This window comes from Tasmannia lanceolata, unplaced genomic scaffold (assembly GCF_043159265.1).
Source record: "Tasmannia lanceolata isolate RefF3 unplaced genomic scaffold, GAP_Taslan_0.1 ptg000054l, whole genome shotgun sequence".
Taxonomy (NCBI): domain Eukaryota; kingdom Viridiplantae; phylum Streptophyta; class Magnoliopsida; order Canellales; family Winteraceae; genus Tasmannia; species Tasmannia lanceolata.
Genome location: NW_027518731.1, coordinates 1,825,662 through 1,846,556, shown reverse-complemented (window position 1 = coordinate 1,846,556; position 20,895 = coordinate 1,825,662). Strand labels below are relative to the sequence as shown.

The following is a 20,895-nucleotide window of genomic DNA, read 5'->3' as shown; positions in this document are numbered from 1 at the left end:
CGAACTAGGCCAGGCTCGGCTCGTTAAGGCTCGTTAAAGATTTAATATATTTAAGAGCAATGATAGATACAAGGGAGCTCTTGCATAAAGAGCCAAAAAAAGGCTATGGATTGGATCCATGTCATTGTCAGTTAAAATTAAAATTGGTTGAAAAAGTAAAATTAGTTACATTTGATGACATGGATCCAATCCGGAGCCATTTTTTGGCTCTTTATGCAGGAGCTCCCTCTATCTATCATTGCTCTATATTTAAATATATATTTGGGAAATACAAGAGAGAATTAGAAAAGTGTAGACACCCCCAGTAATAATCAAAGCATGGACCGCATGGTGGTTTTTTAATATCATTTCTCTTTATCACAGAAGTGGGGTGAATCATCCGAATATGGATGCCCATCAGGTAATTCTGCTTTTTACCTAGACCCCTATAACCAAAAGAATAGTCATATATACACTCAAAGGGGGCTGTCTAGGGAGCAAGAGGGGGGGGGGGGGTGAATTTATCATTTTCCTTTATAAAGAAACCTACGATAAGGGTTTCAAAGGGAGGCCTCATGTTTTTCGTTAAAAAAGGGAGATAAGAGCAGAGAGCAAAAACAGAGATCAGTCTCGCTCGATAAAATCCGTTGCCCAAATGGTCAGATTCGGATGTTCCGGACTTACTTTTGGGCCTCCGGTACCTTTGTTTTTTTAAATTGCTCTCGTTATCTTTTCTGTGATTCAGGTTGGACTTGCTAGCATTGTGGATTTTATTTTATTGCTTCTCTACGTCTTTTTGATACGAATCTTTGTTATTTTGTGTTCTTGGTTTGAATATTTCGTCTTTAGCTTTGTTCTTACTTATTATTTTTACTATGCATTTTTCTTGTTTTAGTTTGTTAGAGAGTTTTACTTTGGCTACCTATCTTGGGTTTCTAGTATGACTTTGTTAACTAAAATTGAAATTATAAGCATAAGATTCAAGAAATTAAACATAAGAAGACATCAAGCATAAATACCTCTCTTCCCATGGCTTTTGATACCCCATTAATAGTGATGAAATGGCTTTTGAGAGGGTGGAGAAACGAATTTGAAAGTCGATGTTCGCGATCCGAGGTAAGAATCCCATCCCTAGTTAGTTTTGTTCTTTGAAAAATCCTAAAAGTTGAATGCTTTTGATTGGAGATATGTTATTTGGACCTATAAGTGTGTTTGGGAGAGTCCTTTGATGGATTTAGGGTTTCTTGGTGATAGGGTCCGGACTCAGCACTGAGGGAATCCGGACTCAGCACTGAGGGGTCCGAACTTAGCATCCAATTAGCTTCTGGCACGTGGCCCTCACAAGGACCGTTGGAAGGCCAACACCTGTCTCCACTAGGTGTGACACCTGGACCAACCAGGGACCTCCACCTGCCCTCCTTAGGTATGAAACCTGGTCCATACAGAGGCCACCACCTGGCTCAGAACTACCACCTGTCCTAGACAGGTGGCTCAGAATCACTATAAATAGCCTTCACTTGTGCTAAGGTGAGGGTCCTGAAAAACTGAGAACCAAAAACTCTAAACTTTTTGCTCTGACATTGCTCTGCACTCCTGCTCATACTGACTTGAGTGTCGAAGCGCCCGTCCGGAGTATCACTCCGGGTTGGTCCTCTGACCCTTTTCTTTCTTGTCTGTACTCTTGTGCAGCGCAGGACTCAACCAGCCCCTCAGTCGTGGCTCGTTAGTTCGGACCACCCAGCCCTACCATAACCTGTTACCGATTTTAGGCCTAACAGATTTGGCGCCATCCGTGGGACCACGCAACAAAAAGCTGTTCGAAATCTCACCCAGATAAAAATGGTAGGACAGACCGGCAAGCGAGCACCTCCGACTTCTCGGGCTACCCGGGCTACGGCCCCCCGTGAAGGACGAAGTGAGCGGCTGGCCTCACAGGTAGAGGTCGGGGCGGCCGTGGAGCGAACTTCGCCCCACTCGGACCGTTCAGACCCTACCCCGACCCCAAGGGAGATGCGGGCCCTTTTTCAGTGTCGAAGCGCCCGTCCGGAGTATCACTCCGGGTTGGTCCTCTGACCCTTTTCTTTCTTGTCTGTACTCTTGTGCAGCGCAGGACTCAACCAGCCCCTCAGTCGTGGCTCGTTAGTTCGGACCACCCAGCCCTACCATAACCTGTTACCGATTTTAGGCCTAACACTTGGGTTTGATCTTGCCTTTGAATCCCTATCGAACTCTACATCATCTCATTTCGAGAAATTTTGTCTTTTGTGCCCTATAGCTTGAATTTTCTCCTCCAATCTCTATCCGGTGAGTTTCCGGTGATCAAGTTGGGTTTGATGGATTCCTCTTGTCATACAGAGTCTAACGGATCCAATCAAGGTTGAATCGGATGAGTATTGATAAAGTTTGGACCTCCTAAAGTGTTTAAAATTCGGAAAATATGGGTTTTCTCGCGAAAAACCCAAACAACACATGTCATGGTCGATGTTATTGGTTTGGCCTGGTTGACCTCGACCAGGGGTGGTTTTGGCCACCAGTTTGGGCTTTTCCGATATTGTTTCGCTCGAGTTGTTTTATGAGGCTTCTTCACTTTGTTTTACATCTCCTAAGACCCCTTATTGGATATATTGCATAGGATTTGAGTATACTTTGCCCCTCCAAGTAAGAACGCGAAGATTTGCTTTGGACTCTAAGATACGTAATTTCGTACTACTTTGAATTGATCTTCGACTCGAATATGTGCCCTTGTGTTTTCTACTCGCATATCCTTTTTACTATTTGAAACCTTAAATGTTTGGTTCGGGTCACACATGCTCAGTTTTCTTGTTGTCTGAAGTGTTATAGAACATTGTGCTAATTGATACTTGTGTGCCCAATAACTTGAAGCTTCTTGTGGAATCTTTGTGATTAATTTAGAAATATGAACTTCTCAGTTGATAGACATCTATTACATTGAAACATTTGTGGAAACCATGTGAATCATTGCCATTTGATCTTTGTACTCTTTCGAATCTTTTTTTGTTATATGTGGACACTTCACGAGGAGGCTTAGGATTATATGTGGACCATGAGGTCCCGCACCAATAGGGCTAGTACGTTGGCTATTTGGGTCTCATCAATGGGACGATACGCTGGCCCTGCCGACAGGTATGTGATGTGAGGAACTAGTTCCGACACCGTGGGTAGTCGGTGTAAGCAATAACTTGCTTTTTGGACTAAGCTGATGACCGTATGTGTTATTGCTTTCAGTTGGCTATCTTCAGTGATCCCTCAGGATTCATGACACTCTTTGATGCGATACTCTTGAGATATGACTTGTAGACCTTGTTTCTCATTCATTGTTGTACTTATCGTAGTAATGTGGATCTATGCTAGTATTCTCTATGGGTTCAGACTCTTTTTGCTTACTTGATTTTACCTTTATTCTGGCATGCTTGACCCCACTATTGTAGCTCGTTATTATGTATTGGACTTCGGCTGACTATGGTTTGTCATAGACAGTGAGTATTATTAGACTTTGTTTAAGACTACATTATTTATTATTATTGTGGGAAATGGGAGAATAAGAGAGTGAGATGCTTGAACATTTCAGTTTGCAAAGCGTACCGTTTGAAATAGCATTTAAAACGCCGTTTTGCAAAACGGTGTTTTGGTTCAAAACGGCATTTTGCCAAACGACGTATTCATGTTTGGTTCGCCAGATCAAAACGGCATTTTAAACGGCAAACGGAGGTATTGTGTGTTTGGTTGCAAATGCCCCAAAATGGAGTTTTAGTGGTAAAATGACCAAAAAGGGCATTGTTTGGTTGGCCTCAATGTAACTCAACTACTCTCTCATTAGGCCCAATATTAAAAGGTCATTAGGATCTCATTCAAACACTATTAAAATTAAACATCATTGCCAAAAAAAATAAAAAATGGCTATACCTTTGGGGTTCTTTTCATTCTTCTTCTTAACGGCCGGATTTGAAGGATGAGTGGAGGCGCTGAGGCAGTGAGGCAGACGAGTGGGTTTGCAACTTTGCAAATTAGATGAAGAAAGTAAGAAACTATTTTAATTCTTTTGTCTTTAAAAAATCAAAATTAAGAGATCATATAATGATATCAGCAGCCCTGTTGTTTTGAATTAAATATTAACAATTTAACAAATTTGTGTCCTCAAGAATGATATTAATACCCCAACTTTTTTGGTATTTGACGTAACGCATAAAGTTGCACGCATATATGTAAAAATGGGTTTTGGTGAGGGCAAACAAGTAAAAACCCACAGCCCAAAAACTCCGTTCAAAACGGTGTTTTGCAAACGGACCTCCCCCGCTCTGTTTGCAAAACGCCGTTTTGAGGGTTCAAAACGGGGTTTCAAACGGCATTTCAAACGGTGGCTGCGTACCCAAACACTCCCAAACGGCCGTTTGGCTGCAAAACGGTGTTTCAAACGCCAAACGGTGTTTTAAACGGTACGCCAAACACGCACTTAGTACTTGTAGAAGTTGAGCTGCCATGGATGGTTATGATATGGTTTTGCCAGCCTTGTATACTTGTGGGGGCTTCTTTGCAGGTATATGGCGCTGGGACACGTGTCCCAGGCCTTGTGTGTGCATGGTTTGGGGGCATGACAGGTTATTAACTTATCCAATATCAACTTAGACAGGTTATTAGGTTATTATATGTTAATAAAACTTTGAAGATGCATATGCATTGTTGTTTGAGACTTTGCCCATGGTACACTTCTTTGGTGTGCAGTTTTACTGATCTCGAAGCCGACCACTCTAGCCTCGTTGTGATCTATAGGATCATAGGCCCTTGATCAACACCTAAATACATGATTTTGGGGTATATAACAATCCTAAAATCACATCTTTTGGCATAAATATCATCGATCATGGTGAGGTTGGACTTGCCGGGCTGAACTAGCGGCGGGTTTCCCACCAGACCTAGGAAAGGGAAAATGTGTCCCTCTACTTCTATTTTCCTAATTATTGTTACATCCAAATGGACGCTTGAGCTTTTGATATAGAAAATATTAATTTACGAAACTCTAAGAGGAATGCTAGATTAAAAAAAGCAGGTAAAGGGAGCCCTCATCGGTCAATATGCATTAACAATGGCACAGATAATTACCATCATGACTGTCATAAATGGATATTGGCCGATGGGGGCATCCTTTTACCCTTTGTTTTGCAAGGGCGCCCATGAGTTTAGCATTCCTCGATCTATATACGTGGTTTATTAAAGAATTATATGTCATTATACTTTTATTGAAAAAATATAAAATGATAAAGACACCCTATTGGTTCATGCAAAACAGCAAATTCACAGTGATACCACGCATAACTCTCATAATAAACTTTTCTATTACTTAAATTACAAGCAACACAAGAAGACAACAAGGTTAAAGTCATTCCTTCCCAATAATTAAACATATCCTTTATTCAAACGACCCCCTCAAATCACACCCATATCTGCTTCTTTCAAACCTTACTAATTAGTAAAACTTAATTCAAAGCTCCTAAAATTGAAATATTTCATTCAGTATGGTTAGTGGATATGGAATCCCTGTTATCATGGGAGGGAAATCAAAAAACCCATTTTGCTCCTCCACCTACAAGAAAAGAAAAAGAAAAAGAGATCATAAATCAGCATCTGTCAGCGTGTGATAATTACAATGTAATTTATGAAGAGTTTATTGTAATACCTTTTCTTGAAGAAATTCATTTGCAGCTTTGAGTATTCCCTCCTTCACAACCAGACAAACATTGCATTTTTATTTTTCAAAACCAGAAGTAAAGATAGAATCATAATCTACATACGATATATGACATAATGTATGCACTTTCCAATTTCCATCTTTTCACCCTACCTATGCATGCGGGGAGGGTGGGCAGTGACCTCGCCAAAAACAATGGTGGAAATGTAATTAATCCTTTTAAGTGGAATACTAAATTGAAGGGCGCCCTTGCAAATGCCTAGCTGGAAGGGCATTACATTGGATCCACATCACCCAACCACATTTATCATTTCTTACTAGTATTATGGGGCCTTGCTATATCTTGGCCCAGGTAGCAACCCAAGAGAGGAGGGGAGGGGGTGAATCTAGATAAAAAAAAAAAAAACTTTCTTCTACTCAAAATAATTTAACAATTAAATTCAAAAACAACTGCAAAGTTAAAAGTGAGGAAGATAAAAACCAAGCCACATAGGGAATGAGAAAAGGAAGGAAGGTGTGCACCCGAATTTTATAGTGTTTCGGCCCATTTTTGGCCTACATCTACTCTCACGAGATAATTCTTCTAGTGCTTCCACTATCCCGGTCTTCATACGGGTGAAGAACAAACTGTTACAAGCTTTGCTCCAAGCTCCAAGGGTTGATTCAGTGCCCTCCCACCAAAGCCAAGACTATATTCCCAAGAATTGAGATGGTGCGGTGTCCTTCTCACCAAATTACAAGAAAAAAGAAAGATAAAAATCAACATCCCAAAGGTCGATGTACAAATTCAAGCTCACTAAAAAGTCTCTCAAAGAATATAAGTTGAAACCTAGCCTAATCCCTCTAGCAATTTGCACATAATGGATCTAGGGTGAAACCACTTAGTAAGTATGCCAAATATAGATCTAAGTGTGTTAGATTTGTGTTAAGGGGCCTTAGGACCCTTTTTATAGACTTTAGAACCCAAAACTAGTCGTTATAGGCTCATAACAACGGACGACCCACGGCCGGTTGGGGAGCAGACCGTCCAGTGAACAATCGTCTGTCCAGGGTACTGGTCTGGTTTGCGTAGTTAACTTTGAAAAATTGTATCTCCCTCGTTTCTTATCAGATTTTGACGTTCTTGTGCATCCCGGAAACTTTAGTGAGCTTACCTTTTTGTTAATTATGATTTCAAAATTATTTGGATCTTACCTAGAACCATTACCCATACATATATAAAGAGGGGTTAGTTTACATTCTAAGACTTGACACAGATCTTCAATTCGTCATGTCTTCTTCAGTCCTCCTCTTATTCATGGAAATTCTTCTCCTTCCTTTGGCTCTATTGATCTTTAATTCAATCCATGCCTCTATTCTTCCTTGATCCATGTCTCAATGCACTACTTTTGTTCTTTACAAGCTATGCTTAGACAACATTGGAGGCAGTGGCAAAATAATTAAAAATAACATATTATCTTTGTTGTCATCAAAACAATTCTTGAGAGAATGACCAAGGTTGAACCTTGGGCTAACACTATGCATGGTGAAAAATGGACCCCACACCATCAAAGCATGAGTTGTGAAATGGTGGGGCTCACCCTAATGCATAGGTTTGGATAGAGATGGTGAGCCCCACCCCGTGAATAACATTAGGGGTAAAATGGTGGGCTCCACCCTATGCATAGGTTTGGGTAGAGGTGGTGGGCTGCACCCATCAGGACATGAGGTGTAAAATGGCAGGCCCTATCCCATAAAAAACATGAGGTGTAAAATGTTGTGCCCAACCCTATGCACGGGTATGGGACTTGGGTGGAAATGGTGGGCCCCATCCATGCTGTGCTTGGGTATAAAATGTTGGGCCCCACTCTATCAAAATAAAACATGAGGTATGAAGAAAAGGTTTTCCACTAATTTTTTTTGGAGAAAAAGCGAATGGCAACAGAAAGAAACATGGTCAGTATATGAGAGAGAGAGAGAGAGAGAGAGAGAGGATTGATTCTATGTACAAACCATACAACAAATGAACAAAGCTCAGCGTATGGGTGAAATATGGCACCCAATTAGAAGCTGTCACATGGCACATGCGGACTAAAATGCGCTGGGGTAAAATGATAATTTCATGACGCTTCCAGAAGCCCTAAAACCCTAGCCACTGCCTAATAGGGATAAGCTTGGAAATAGAATCCTGAAAATTCGCCCAATCAGGCATACTCCAGAAAAGGCAAGATTCCTTTCTTTCCTAGGACTCTACTATATAAAAGAGGGACCAAACTCCAAGGTACGCATTTCACATTTCACATTTCACTTTCAATTCACTGAGCCCGAAGAGAGCTCAGCTTGTGTAGTTGCCCTTCTGACTTAGGCATCAGAGCCCCCCCCTCTCCCCGGAGTCCAACTTCGGTCACCTTTCTACCGTTTAATTAGTGCACACCCCATGTGTTGTGAAAACTGTTGTTCTAGAGTTCGATCAAATGCAAATTAAAAGAGAAATTAAATGGAAATCAAAATGAAAAAATAAGAGGTTTACAGGGTTCGTTATATTATATGACTATATTCTTTGACAAGGAAATCCAAGAGCTTTCACTATAGGCGAAGATTACAGAATAAAAGATACCCAAAAAGTCTAAAATGGAAGTCTTATATAAAATTTCAACCCTAATCCCAATATCGGCTCAACGTTTCACTCAAACACAAAATTTGAAAGGTTTTCACATAACAAAAATACCCTTCAAGACCCCAAATTTTTTCGCTCTATTTTATGAAATCTCACTCATTAGCCCTCCCCTCTCACACTGGTTTAACAAGGATTCCATGAATTTTATTTTCATGGTTGCCAAACATGCCATAAAGGAACATTGTACACTCTTTTAATTATTTTATTTCTCAAGAAAATTAAATGTGGAGGTTACCTTGTTTTTCAGCACTTGGATCTCTTGGAACATAATCTGCATCTGTTATAGGAAATTTCTTATGAAATTAATTAAGGTAGCTTGTATATTATATATACATAAATTATTGAATATATATATATATATATATATATATATATATATATATATATATATATATATATATATATATATATATGAGAAAACTGTTGGTGAGCTTAAGCACACCATTTTTTTGGTGCGCTTAAGTTGTTATAACGCCTCCCATTGGTGCGCTTAAGCGGGACCCAAACATTTAAATGAATGGGAGGCGTTATAACAACTTAAGCGCATCAAAAAAATGGTGAGCTTAAGTGCACCAACAATTCTCTCTCTCTCTCTCTCTCTATATATATATATATATATATATATATATATAGAGAGAGAGAGAGAGAGAGAGAGAGAGAGAGAGAGAGAGAGAGAACATTTCCTACACACTTGTGTAGGTAAGTTACCTACACACTACCTTAAAATGCAGTGGGGGCCCACATTGTTTGGGTGATCCAAACAATTCATTTGAATGGTCCTCACATAGATAGGGTGTCCACAAAAAATCAGATCCATAGGATCATCCTAACCATTCAAACTATGGAGGCAAAAAATGGACTAATTTGTGAAGGTTTATACACGTCCATTTTACCTCCACAAATTGTAGGGTTGGGATGATCCTATGGATCTGATTTTTTGTGGACACCCTATCTATGTGAGGACCATTCAAATGAATTGTTTGGATCACCCAAACAATGTGGGCCCCCACTGTATTTTAACGTAGTGTGTAGGTAAAGTGTTCCTGCGCAGCTGCGCAGGGCAGGGAGCTTCCCTGAGCTTAAGTGGCTTAAAAATCCTCCCATTGGTTTGTAAAGCGGGTCCACAAAAAGTGACCAATGGGAGGCTTTATAAGCCACTTAAGTGCAGGGAGCTCCCTGCGCAGCTGCGCAAGGAACACTTTTCTCTCTCTCTCTCTCTCTCTCTCTCTCTCTCTCACACACACACACACACACACACACATTCTTATTACCTTTGCCGAGCGAATGTGATAAATCCAAATTTCAAGATGCCTTTCAAGTGCATGCAATTCATCCACGGTCATAGTTCCAACACCCCCTCCAAACATGTACCTGGAACAATTCTATATTATCACATTCATGCAATCTTCTCTCTCTCTCTCTCTCTCTCTCTCTATATATATATATATATATATATATATATATATATATATATATGAGGAAATGAAGTATGTGCAGTTGCACATATTTGCTATCTGTGCATGGCTAGTGGGGGCCACATTTTTTGATGGATCCAAAGCATTCATTTGGAAGGCCCTTCCATGGATAGGGTGTGTACCAAAAATCAGCCCTTTAGGATCATCCTAACCCTGCCATTTGTGGAGGGAAAAAATGGGCAGAAACAGTGTCTGTCCATTTCCCCCTCCAACTTTGATTGGATTAGGATGATCCTATAGGGCTGATTTTTGGTACACACCCTATCCATGGAAGGGCCTTCAAATGAATGCTTTGGATCCCCAAAGAAATGTGGCCCCCACTATGGTTTGTAAGCCATGCACAAATAGCTTATCTGTTCGTGAGCTTGAGCTCATATAGCTTATACGAGCTAGAGTGCCACAAAAACATGAGTCCCAGTTTTTTGGGTTGATCCAAAGCATTCATTTGGAAGGACTATATATAGATAGGGTGTGTGCTAAAAATCAGGTCCAGAAGATCATCCTAACCCATCCAAAAGTGAAGGGGAAAAATGGACAGACACTGTTTGTCGACAAATCTGCCCATTTTTGTCCTCCACTTTTGGAGGGGTTAGGATGATCCAATGGACTTGGTTTTTTATACACACCCTATCTATGGTGGGGCCTTGCAAATGAATGGTTTGGATCACCACAAAAAATGTGGGACCCATGTGTTTGGGCACTCAAGCTCATATAAGCTTATATGAGCTCAAGCTCACGAACATTTTTCCCATATATATAATATGATTTAGTTGATACTTCGAATTCACTACTAATACAACACATGTGTTAACACATACTGACTCCCCTTTCGACACTTGTATATGTACTGCTAGTAGGGTCAGACTTAATGTAGGCATGTCAATATGTTTTTATAAGTATCAAGCTTGAAATGCTATTTTATTATCAAATATTTTAACTAATATATTTGCTATTATTCCCACTCCCACTCCCTCTCCTAAACCTGGAACCCTAAACAAACTCTACTTCTAATATTTATTCATTGTATCCTAATGGTCTCTCATTCTCAATGCATATTGGAGTGTCTCATTATCTCATATATGTTTAGACTCGTATTTTCTTAATACTCAACTCAACTCAACAAGCCTTTGTCCCAAACTAGTTGGGGTTGGCTAAATGAATCCATAAAGAAGGGAAAAGGAATCTACCCAGCTCTAATCCTGGTTCTAGTTGGGTTCTTCTACGTATTTTCTCAATCTTAAGATTTATTAGTTTGTTAAATGAATATTAAATTTATCTCGTTGCAAATTATGATTAGAAATTTATCAATAATTTTATATGTAAGTGTATAGGTGTGTCTCTATTTATGGTTTTTAGTGCTTACCTTGTTGGACACCTCGTATCCGTGCTGACACTCGACATACGAGTCAGTCGACAAATGGGATATAGGAAATGATATTTCCACCCCCTTTCTTAGCATTTTCACTCCTTTGCCTTTTCCTAAAACTGAAGAAAAAGACCATAACAAAAGGAGGAGAAATTATATGGTGTAAGGCCTTACAACAATAATGCCTTTGTGCAGTGGAAGTACCACCCGTGACATTTGATCCAACATCAGCTCCTCAAAAAGTGAGCTGCTGTTGGATCAAATATCAAGGGCGGTAGCCCTACCGTATTGTTGTAAGGCCGTACAACATATAAAATCTCCAGAAGGAGAAGGTGGAAATGCATCCAATTTTAGGAAAAGGCGAACAAGAGCGGTGGAAATATCATTTCCTATATATATATTATGAGGAAAATTGTTGAGAGAGAGAGAGAAAGAGAGATGGGACTTTTACCTGAGACCCTTTTGCAGAAGTTGTATCTCTTGTTTCAGCATGACTATCTCTTGTTCCGATTCCTGTTCAAAGGAGATAATTTGATTCATGATAAGAATCTACATCAACTATGACATTTTATTTCATAAATCATACTAATAACTCGTATGTTCAATGTGCATGCATTAACTTACAACTTATCCCAGAGATCTTAAAGACAATATCATACTCACAAAGAACTAAACTACATGAGGTTGGTTTTTCACTTCATTCACCGTGCTCCTTGGGAGAACTAAGCTTTCCTAGTTTGACTAGAAGTGAACTAGCTTTAGGTCTTTATAAGAAAACCTTATATAAGATTTCTTGTAAAAATTAAAATGGTGTGAGAGAGTTATTTTGTTAGGAGACTAAGAAAAGAAGCATGACTCTTTTTCATTGAGGAAGAGGATTGGGTTATGGTTTCGGGAGATTTTAAGATATCTTGTAATCCTTGAACTTACATTTTCACTCACAGTGTAAGATTGTATTCTTGCCTCTGGACTCATCGTTGTTGAACTATGTAAATTTTTTGTTTTCTTGCCTTTAGTGTTTGGTACTTTTTTTGTTGTTTTTCTTTATTGCTATCTGTGGGAGGATTTTGCAATAAAATCACAACAATTCGTTTCAGAGAAATGTTGACGAATTGGGCAGAGGTAGAAGAAACAAATACTATTTTCTTACAATAATATAATTATATTAGGGAAAAGTGATTCTGCTCGGTCGAGCTGATAACTTATTTGCTCGGCTGGCTAGAAACACAGCGGGCCCACATTATTTGGGTGATCCAAAGCATTCATTTGATAGGCCCTGACATAGATAGGGTGTGCCCCAAAAATCAGCTTAATAGGATTAGGATCATCCCAACCCTTTGCATCACCAAACAATGTGGGCCCCTCTGTTTTTTGCCCAACCGAGCAGATAACTTATCTACTCGACCGAGCAGAATCACTTTGCCCTATATAGTTATAGAGTTTTCTTTGCCTTGAGGTATTATGACAAGTAATTCATGCATAAATTGCAAGGAATTTTTTCTACAAATCCGTAATCTACAAAATGGTAGGGCTGCAACTCGAGCCGGGTAAAACCCGACCCGCATCGACCCGACCCGAAAATAGCTTGGGTCGGGTTCAGGTTTCATGGGTTTCGGGTCGAGCCGGGTTCAGCATTCAAAAGCCCGCATGAATCTCGGGTCGAGCCGGGTTTGAAGGGGCCCGACCCGACCCGACCCGAGTTACATAAGTTATAGTATGTATATTTTTTTCTATTGTTAGTTAAAAGTTAAAGGGATAATTACATTTACACCCCCTCTAGTTTCTGACACATCCACTTCCACCCCTATAGTTTAAAACGTGACAAATATACCCTTGTAGTTTCAATTTGTTTAAGGTAGGCCCCCTTAGCTGAAGGTTCGTCCATAGATTGAAGGGTTAGGATGATCCGATGGAGCTGATTTTTTGGGCACACCCTAACTATGTCAGGACCCATCAAATGAACGCTTTGGATCATCCAAACAATGTGGGCCCACATTATTTGGATGATTTTTTGGTAGTGTTTGGATTCAGGTAGGGGCCCACATTATTTGGATGATCCAAAGCGTTCATTTGATGGGTCCTGACATAGATATGGTGTGCCCAAAAAATCAGCTCCATCGGATCATCCTAACCCTTCAATCTATGGACGAACCTTCAGCTGAGGAGGCAAACCTTAAACAAATTGAAACTACAGGGGTGTATTTGTCACGTTTTAAACTATAGGGGTGGAAGTGGATGTGTCAGAAACTAGAGGGGGTGTAAATGTAATTATCCCAAAGTTAAAAGTGAAAACCCACGCACCCACTGTTACTGTATGTGAGTGTAATTTCTGCTTCTATGAGTTGAGTTGATTCAAGTGTTTGATACAGCATTGTTTGATTGTAATTACAACATTGTTTGATTACAGCATTGTTTGATTCAAGTGTGATGTGAGTGTAATTACATCATTGTTTGATTCAAGTGTAATGTGAGTGTAATTTCTGCTTCTATGAGTTGAGTTGCCTTGCCAAACAAGAATTTTCCTTAAAAATTTGCGTCAACGTGAAAAAACCCGACCCGACCCGAACCGACCCGAGATTTATCATGGGTAGGGCCGGGTTTGGGAATCGTGGGTTTTCCGAAAAAAACCCCGACCCGACCCGACCCGAGATATTTCTCGGGTAGGGTTGGGTTCTCCAAAACCCGACCCGCCCGACCCGAGTTGCAGCCCTACAAAATGGTTCCCAATAACTCGTTAAAATAAGGAAATGATAAACAACTTTTACCTAAAAAAATCTACATAGAGATACTCCAAGCACCTTTAAACCCCATCTTCGTGTATGAAAAGCTACAAATCATTGAAACTAATGGATGAAAACTAATTCCTTACCGTGTTACTTTCTACATACAAAGATGGAGATATGTAACGTGCTTAGATTGTCCCCTATAAATACTATATTTTATTTTGAACATGAAAATGCCTCTAAATTCTATATTAATAAAAATAATAGAAAAATATAATAATAAAATGACAAGAACAAAAACAATAACAATAACAAAGAAAGCCAACTAAAAAAGAAAAAGATAAGCTGGGTTTGTGCAATTATTAAAACATGGTTGTGTTGATATCATTTCTCTTTCGTTGGGTCCATCTCTGTTGGTGGAACGAGGGATCCTCGCCCAGCGGAAGAGTCCATGGAGATATGAGAAACAAAAATTTGCATCGTTCTTAACCCAGAAATCCTAGATTACTAGATTGATGATGGTGATTAATTGAAATACATAAGGATATAAATCTTTACCACATATTATCAGGAGTGATAATCATTGGTTGTTCTACTTCCTGCTAGGTATGCTCAGCATTTCTCAAACCCAAGCTCCTCCAAAAGTCGAAGTAGTGGCTCCTCAACGTCGCGTGGATGAAGGAGGTAGAAGAAGAGAACTTGAGATCCAATCCCAACTAGAAATCCAAGAGGCTACTTAGTTCTTCCAAAGAACTAGAAGAGGGAAGGAGGAGTAGAAGTCAAATTTCCAAGGTGGGAGGGATGGACGATTTTCTCAAAAACTTGTGAAGTGTGTAAAATTTGTCCAACCCATCCTTTATTTATAGTATTCCCAACTAGAATTCGTTTCCCACTAGAAATCCCTTTGAATATGGAAACTAGTTTGAATAAAACTCTCTTTTGTAATTTGTTTATGAGGCAAATACAAAGTGTATGTGAGAAGTTTCCAAATTCAATACGACTCCTGAAAATAGGAAACCACCTGCGTACGATTAAATCCAGAATCCGGATTGTCCAATAATCCATAATGGTCTAGTGGGATCGATGTAGAGATCCAACGGTCGATCCTATAGGGCCCACTGTGATCTCAGGTAATATAGTCCAACTATGATAGCAATAGACAAGTGACCCCTACTAGGACATTATCCTAAAAAAGACCATTAGATCAAATTACCCTAGTCACATCCAATGTGTACGTCTTTCCTCCAATCCTTCATTTATTGAGTTGGGTCCTACAGGAGGTGGGCATGAATTACCCCGGGGCCCACTCAATGGTATACCTTTCGATCTATTAGTTTTAGCCTGCAAATGCATTTGGAAACTCCTTTTGAAAACAACCATTGCTTTTGAGAAACCTTTGATAAACAACTTTATCAAATTGGCTGGCAGCCTTTTGTTAAAGGGCTTACCTGAGATTGAAACCGTAAATGATATTCCTATATAAGAGAGGTAGATGATTCCTTGTTGGGCATTATTATTGATCCCATGGGTTTGCTCGATGACCCAGTACTATCCGCTAGGAATCCCATACTGGAGACTGTGGTTAGATAGACAAAAGCCATAAGGCGCGCCCACATGCCTAAACAATCCCTCAGATTTAAGGACATATCCAAGGGTCCTATCTGACAGAATAACCTTATCCAAATCCTTGTCCACGGGTTTTCTGTAAAGTGATCCATTCGGTGCGTGATCCAATCATCGCACTCATTACACCTGCTTAGAGTCAACTACCCCAGTGACTGAGATAGGCCACCCCTATATGTGTATGGAGATAGGATCGATACCGGTTGTGTGCAGGTACTAGATGTCCAATCTCAACTCCAACCACATACATTCTAATTCTACAAAGAATTGAAGGTCATATCTCCTTGCCACATAATTTCTATGTGCATGACCTCTCCTACTATGCTGCCCAAGGACAAATGTGTGTCAAGAAGCACATCACACACTCCAAGAAGTACCCACTAGATGTCATGAAATAATGAATTCTCATTAAAATAGAAGTTTCAATACATCGACTACCGGCTTTTAGGGCATACACTCTAAAAAACACATTCTACACTGTCAATACAAAAATGAAATAGTGAACAAACCACAAGCAGCGAGAACATCAAGTCACATGTCTCCTTGTTTCCTACTAGAAGAAACAACTCATCACACCTCTCTCATCAAGGCCATACAAGCATGTATAGTTTTTATGTATCCACTTTTATATGAATACCTGCAACTACTGGAGTCCAATTGCTCAACGACACTACATTTCTCCTTACCTTTGGAATATATGCAACACCACCATACATTTCTCCTTACCTTTGGAATATATACAACACCACCATACATTTCTTCTTACCTTTGGAATATATGCAACACCACCATAAGTATGCATCACTCAATCGGACATTATGATCTTGACACTCTCAAAGTCACAATTGGACCCATCACCCAAAGATTAAACATCTTATCTCCTCTTATAGAACATATCAAAATATTGAGGCATACAGCATACATGAACAAAGAAACTAGAATCTAGTATCCAATCTGTCTCGAAAAGTGAATCTATATATTGAGACCTTGAAGACATGTTCAACTATCTCACTCAGCTTATCTGTTACTGTTAACACAGTTTTCCATCCATCATCTGACTTTTCTGCTCGCTTTGGATAATCTTATCTGATATCACCGTAATCTTTGAATGGTAACACTGCGCACATTTTTCCATCAGCTCTAGATCTCAACATGTCATCTTTTGAATCTCCTATTAAATGACCTTTCTTTCTAGTCTCACTACGAAAAACTAATCTATGCTCTTGAGTATCATCTCCCATATGAAAAGAGCCATATCACGAAATCTTCTAACTTTACCATATCGTTTTTAATTAATTACTAGCGTAGTCACTAGGAAGAACCAATAGTGCATTTAGTTTTTAGTTTTTATTTTTGTGATCCGGGTTGCCCACCACATACGTGGCACTTCATGGTGATCAAGATCATTAATCTAGTGCACTGGAACTTGCTCAATTGCTTGTGCTCTAATCATGCCAGTGCGATCTTAAGCCGATAATCACTAACTTAGTAAAAAATACAAAAAAAGAAAGAAAGAATGAATGAAGGTTCTAAAAATAGAGATTTTATATGGTGGTTGACCTTTACATATAAAGGTCGGAGAGAGAAAACCCCCCTCTCTTGATTTTTATCCAACAAAAGCCCCCTTTTTTGACCTTTTGTTGGATCCCAAATCAAGAGTGGCAGGTTTTCTCTCTCTCTGCCCTTTTTTCCACACGGTCGGCCACCATATAATTTCTCCTAAAACTAAGTCTATACCCATTAGCTCGATAAAAATATATGATAAAAAGACAAAAAATAATAATAATCCTGTCACAATTGGACCAAAGGCATTGAGTTAGATTGTAGCTGGCCGACTAGTTCAATGGAGTGAAGATCCATCGGCCAGGCCGGTGCACCTAAAATTAAGGGTCAATTACTGTTTCGTTGTTTTCGTCATTCATCTCAAGTTTAATTTACAAAAAAAAAGAAAAAAAAAGAAAAAAAGATTGGGATACATACCGGAGGTTGATCTCCTTCACCCTCCTCAATTTGAGATCCTCTGGCTGATTTCATGTACCTCTCAATCAATCCTTGCATGTTTCTTAGACAATAGAAAAAGAAATAAAATAAGAAGCATATAACTAACAGATCAAAGCTTATAATTGTGCTTTAATACCATGAGAGAGAACCCATATCAGAAACGAAGGATAAATACTAAGGTCCTATTTGTGTACCTCTAAATATTATTTTTCAATACTCTTATATGCAAATGGGTTTAAAGTTAAATATGATTATTTGCAAACAATAATTCTAGAAATGATATTAAGGGCTTCCAGAGAGGCCTTAATGTCCCATTTTCAATTAAAATGAATTAAAATAGTTTTATTTCCAAACAGAACCAATATGTGAAAGCTTGCAATGTTGTTTTAACACAATGAAAGAGAACCCATATGGGAATGAAGGGTAGAGTCAAAGGGCCTCTTCGGATGCCACAAAAATTGGTCCTTATTAGCAAATAATATTGTTTTAATTTAATCGAATCTGCAAATGGGTCATTAAGTCCTTTTGGAAGCTCTTAATTATATCATTTCTGAAACCATTACAACCATTATTTGCAAAAAAACATATTTAACTTCAAAACCATTTTCATAAAAGATCATGATATGCAAATATTTCTTAGGTTTCCAAAGAGGTCCTAACATAAGAACTTCACATCTCTATCTTATGATGGGAGGGGAAAGGAGATCATACCCTTTGGTGGATAGTTCATAGAGCTTGCCATGGGAGGAGAATATGATGAGCCCAACATCAGCGTCACAGAGCACAGAGAGCTCCTTGGCCTTCTTGAGGAGCCCGGCTCGACGCTTGCAGAAAGTGACTTGTCTGTGGACCGTATTCTCGATCCGTTTCATCTGAACCTTACCGCGAGCCATGACTGGTTGCCGGAGAAACCTCCTCTGCAAACAACCTCCCACTAGTTTAGACTAGCTTCGAGATTGATGCACTACTTGGTATGTCACACTCTTACTACTGAGACAACCCAAACACAATTGTGTCTCAGCTTCATATATATAGTAACCCTTCCTCCCCCTCTCCCTCTCCCTCTCCCTCTCCTTAGGAGGATAATTGGTCGATCGATCTGATGGCCACGATCTTTACATGTGGATCATTACAATCTTTACACGTGGCTCTTCGGGTTCTAGTGCTTCACCTATGAGCTTGTCTCTCTCACTAGATTTCAAAACTCTATTGAACAACACCCTTTAAGTTTTTCTATTGGTCCTTTAATTAGTCACCTTATTTTACTCTTCATGTGCCACTCATTTCTAACTCAACCCAAAGGGCTACCATGTTAGGGTTGCTTTTCCACCCTCCATGTCTTGTTTTCTCATGGCTATCTTCCTTTTACACTCTGTTGGGGTGAAAAAAAAAAAAAAAAACTTTGTCTTTTGGGTTTTGTATGTCTTTTTCAATAGCAAAGAAACACTTTGACTTGTTTACACATGACCATCTTGCTTTCGATCTTTGTTTTTGTCACAAAACCTTGGTTTTAAGGGTTTTGTATGGCTTTTTGGATGATAAAGAAATCCTCTCTGAGTCTCACCTCCCCCACAAAACTCTCTTTGCTTTTAGCCAAGAATCTAGTAAAAAAACTTGTCCATATTTTGATGACTATACCCCTATCTGTAGGATCCTCTCTTAGGAGATCTTCAAAACCAGTGTTGTTAGAATGATGTTTAGGAAGCCACACGCCCACACGTGTGCATCTTGTGGGGTCTACACAAAGATCCTTTTCTGCATGATTGACACGTAGACATTGGTGGTTTGAGGTATAAAGCTTAATATTCCATGCCTTTTGCTTAGAAAATTGAATACAAAGTGTAGTATTTCAAAGGAATTTGGGAAAATGGAATCTTCATGCTCCTAAATAATTGGTAAGTTGGAAATAATGAGATTCTTTTATCCTTTTAGGAAATGATCACATGAGAGGACGTGGAATTGGATTATAGCCAAATTTGCACTGTTATATATATACACCGAAACTTTGTGTATACACATAATCATTCATCCAATCAGTGTAATGCCCCATTGATTTGGACTATTCAAGTGTTGGGTAGGCCCGCAACCTAAAATTTGGACGGATCAGATCTCTCAAACGATCTTAGATCTTCTTTTTGATGGTCAATAGAGGTAGCGATTGATCGACAGAAGAATACATTGATCTTGTTGTTTTGATGGGCAGAATACATTGATCTAATGCTTAGGATCATTCTATTGTCACGCGGCCCCATTGAATGAGTGGAGTATCTACATGTCCTTTGATTGTTCAGCGATGGTTTATACACCGAGTTTTGGTATAGAGTTTATGCATTAGATGATTCCCAAAATAAATTAGTTTATTTATTTTCTTTCCTTTTTTTTTTTTCAAAAAGGGGACATATATTTGCACTACCATATTTTGATTATGGCACTAAAACTTTATTTTACAGATTTTTAATTAGCATTTCATGTCTGTTACAATACTTTAAGATGCAATGAGCATCCGAGTAGAGAGGAGAAAACATTGTGAATAGTGACATTATCAAACCATAGTAGTGTAGATATCAGTCCCTAAAAATAATTGTAACGTGTAGGACATGTTTGGCAACCATGAAAAATATTTCATGGAATTTTTGTTTATCTAGTTTAAGAGAGGGCAAGGAGACGCCCGAAAAACAGAGATTTGAGGGAATGGTGAGTGGGGAGCATTAAATGGAGTAAGAACACATGGAAAACAAAAATCCTATTTTAAACAGGGAATCCTTTTTCCTTCTTTACTGACCCAATTACACGTTCCTCTCAATCTCTCTCTCACCAGCCCTCTCTAGTCTCTACCCTTCTCTCACATTGAGTAAACAAATTTTCCATGAATTTTTTTGTGGCTGCCAAACATGCCATAAAGAATAAAAATTCCAGAATTTTGCTGAGAATTTTCGAATGAATATAAAAGATTATAAAGGCAGAAAAATTTGCACCCAGTGGTGCCATTTGTCGGAAAATCTTCCGTACTTTGAGGCCAATAGTTGGATTAAGAAAAAAAAAACATAAACCCAGTCATGAAAATAATGATGAAACATGTGAAAGAACCGAAGGTCCAATCAATGGCAAGAGATGCTCTAAAAATAACTTATTAAATAGTATATTGATTTTTAATATATTATATGAATAAAAGAAAAAGGGTGTAACTTTCTTTATAAAAGAGGGTTCTCTCTCGCACCTTTTCTAACACACCTTTTTACTAGTTTTGATAATGGGCAAACTCACAATGTTTTTTATTATTTAACCAGCTGTTAAAGGCTATTACAATTCCCCCAAGCCATTCAGCGGCCAATTAAAAAGCATAACGCATGGTGCCCCATGTTAAAGTA

The 20,895-nt window shown here is 39.0% G+C and overlaps 1 protein-coding gene and 1 long non-coding RNA gene across 3 annotated transcripts; one reads left to right on the top strand and one right to left on the bottom strand.

Moving 5' to 3' along the window:
- Positions 1–534: 534 nt before the first annotated feature.
- On the top strand, positions 535–3,562 carry LOC143864875 (uncharacterized). Of its 2 annotated transcripts, XR_013241369.1 has the most exons (3): positions 535–724; positions 3,020–3,123; positions 3,226–3,562. It is a non-coding gene; the product is annotated as an uncharacterized LOC143864875 (long non-coding RNA). The 2 variants fall into 2 exon arrangements; XR_013241368.1 differs by lacking the exon at positions 535–724 and having other exon boundaries at positions 2,121–3,123.
- Positions 3,563–5,311: 1,749 nt separating this feature from the next.
- Positions 5,312–18,577, bottom strand: AGL12 (AGAMOUS-like 12). Its single transcript, XM_077375668.1, has 7 exons — positions 18,239–18,577; positions 17,507–17,588; positions 11,632–11,693; positions 9,611–9,710; positions 8,575–8,616; positions 5,672–5,713; positions 5,312–5,578 (listed from the first exon to the last, which is right to left on the bottom strand). Exons 1-7 carry the CDS (start codon positions 18,418–18,420, stop codon positions 5,486–5,488), a joined length of 603 nt encoding a protein of 200 aa, XP_077231783.1. The 5' UTR covers positions 18,421–18,577; the 3' UTR covers positions 5,312–5,485.
- Positions 18,578–20,895: the final 2,318 nt, after the last annotated feature.

Bases quoted from the DNA above. Each gene is read 5' to 3' on its own strand.
- AGL12 (XM_077375668.1), bottom strand. From the start codon at position 18,420: ATGGCTCGCGGTAAGGTTCAGATGAAACGGATCGAGAATACGGTCCAC. The intron at 9,711-11,631 runs GTAAAAGTCCCA...GAATTGTTCCAG, and splicing joins CTTCTGCAAAAGGGTCTCAG to GTACATGTTTGGAGGGGGTG. The intron at 5,579-5,671 runs GTATTACAATAA...CTTTTCTTGTAG, and splicing joins ATGAATTTCTTCAAGAAAAG to GTGGAGGAGCAAAATGGGTT.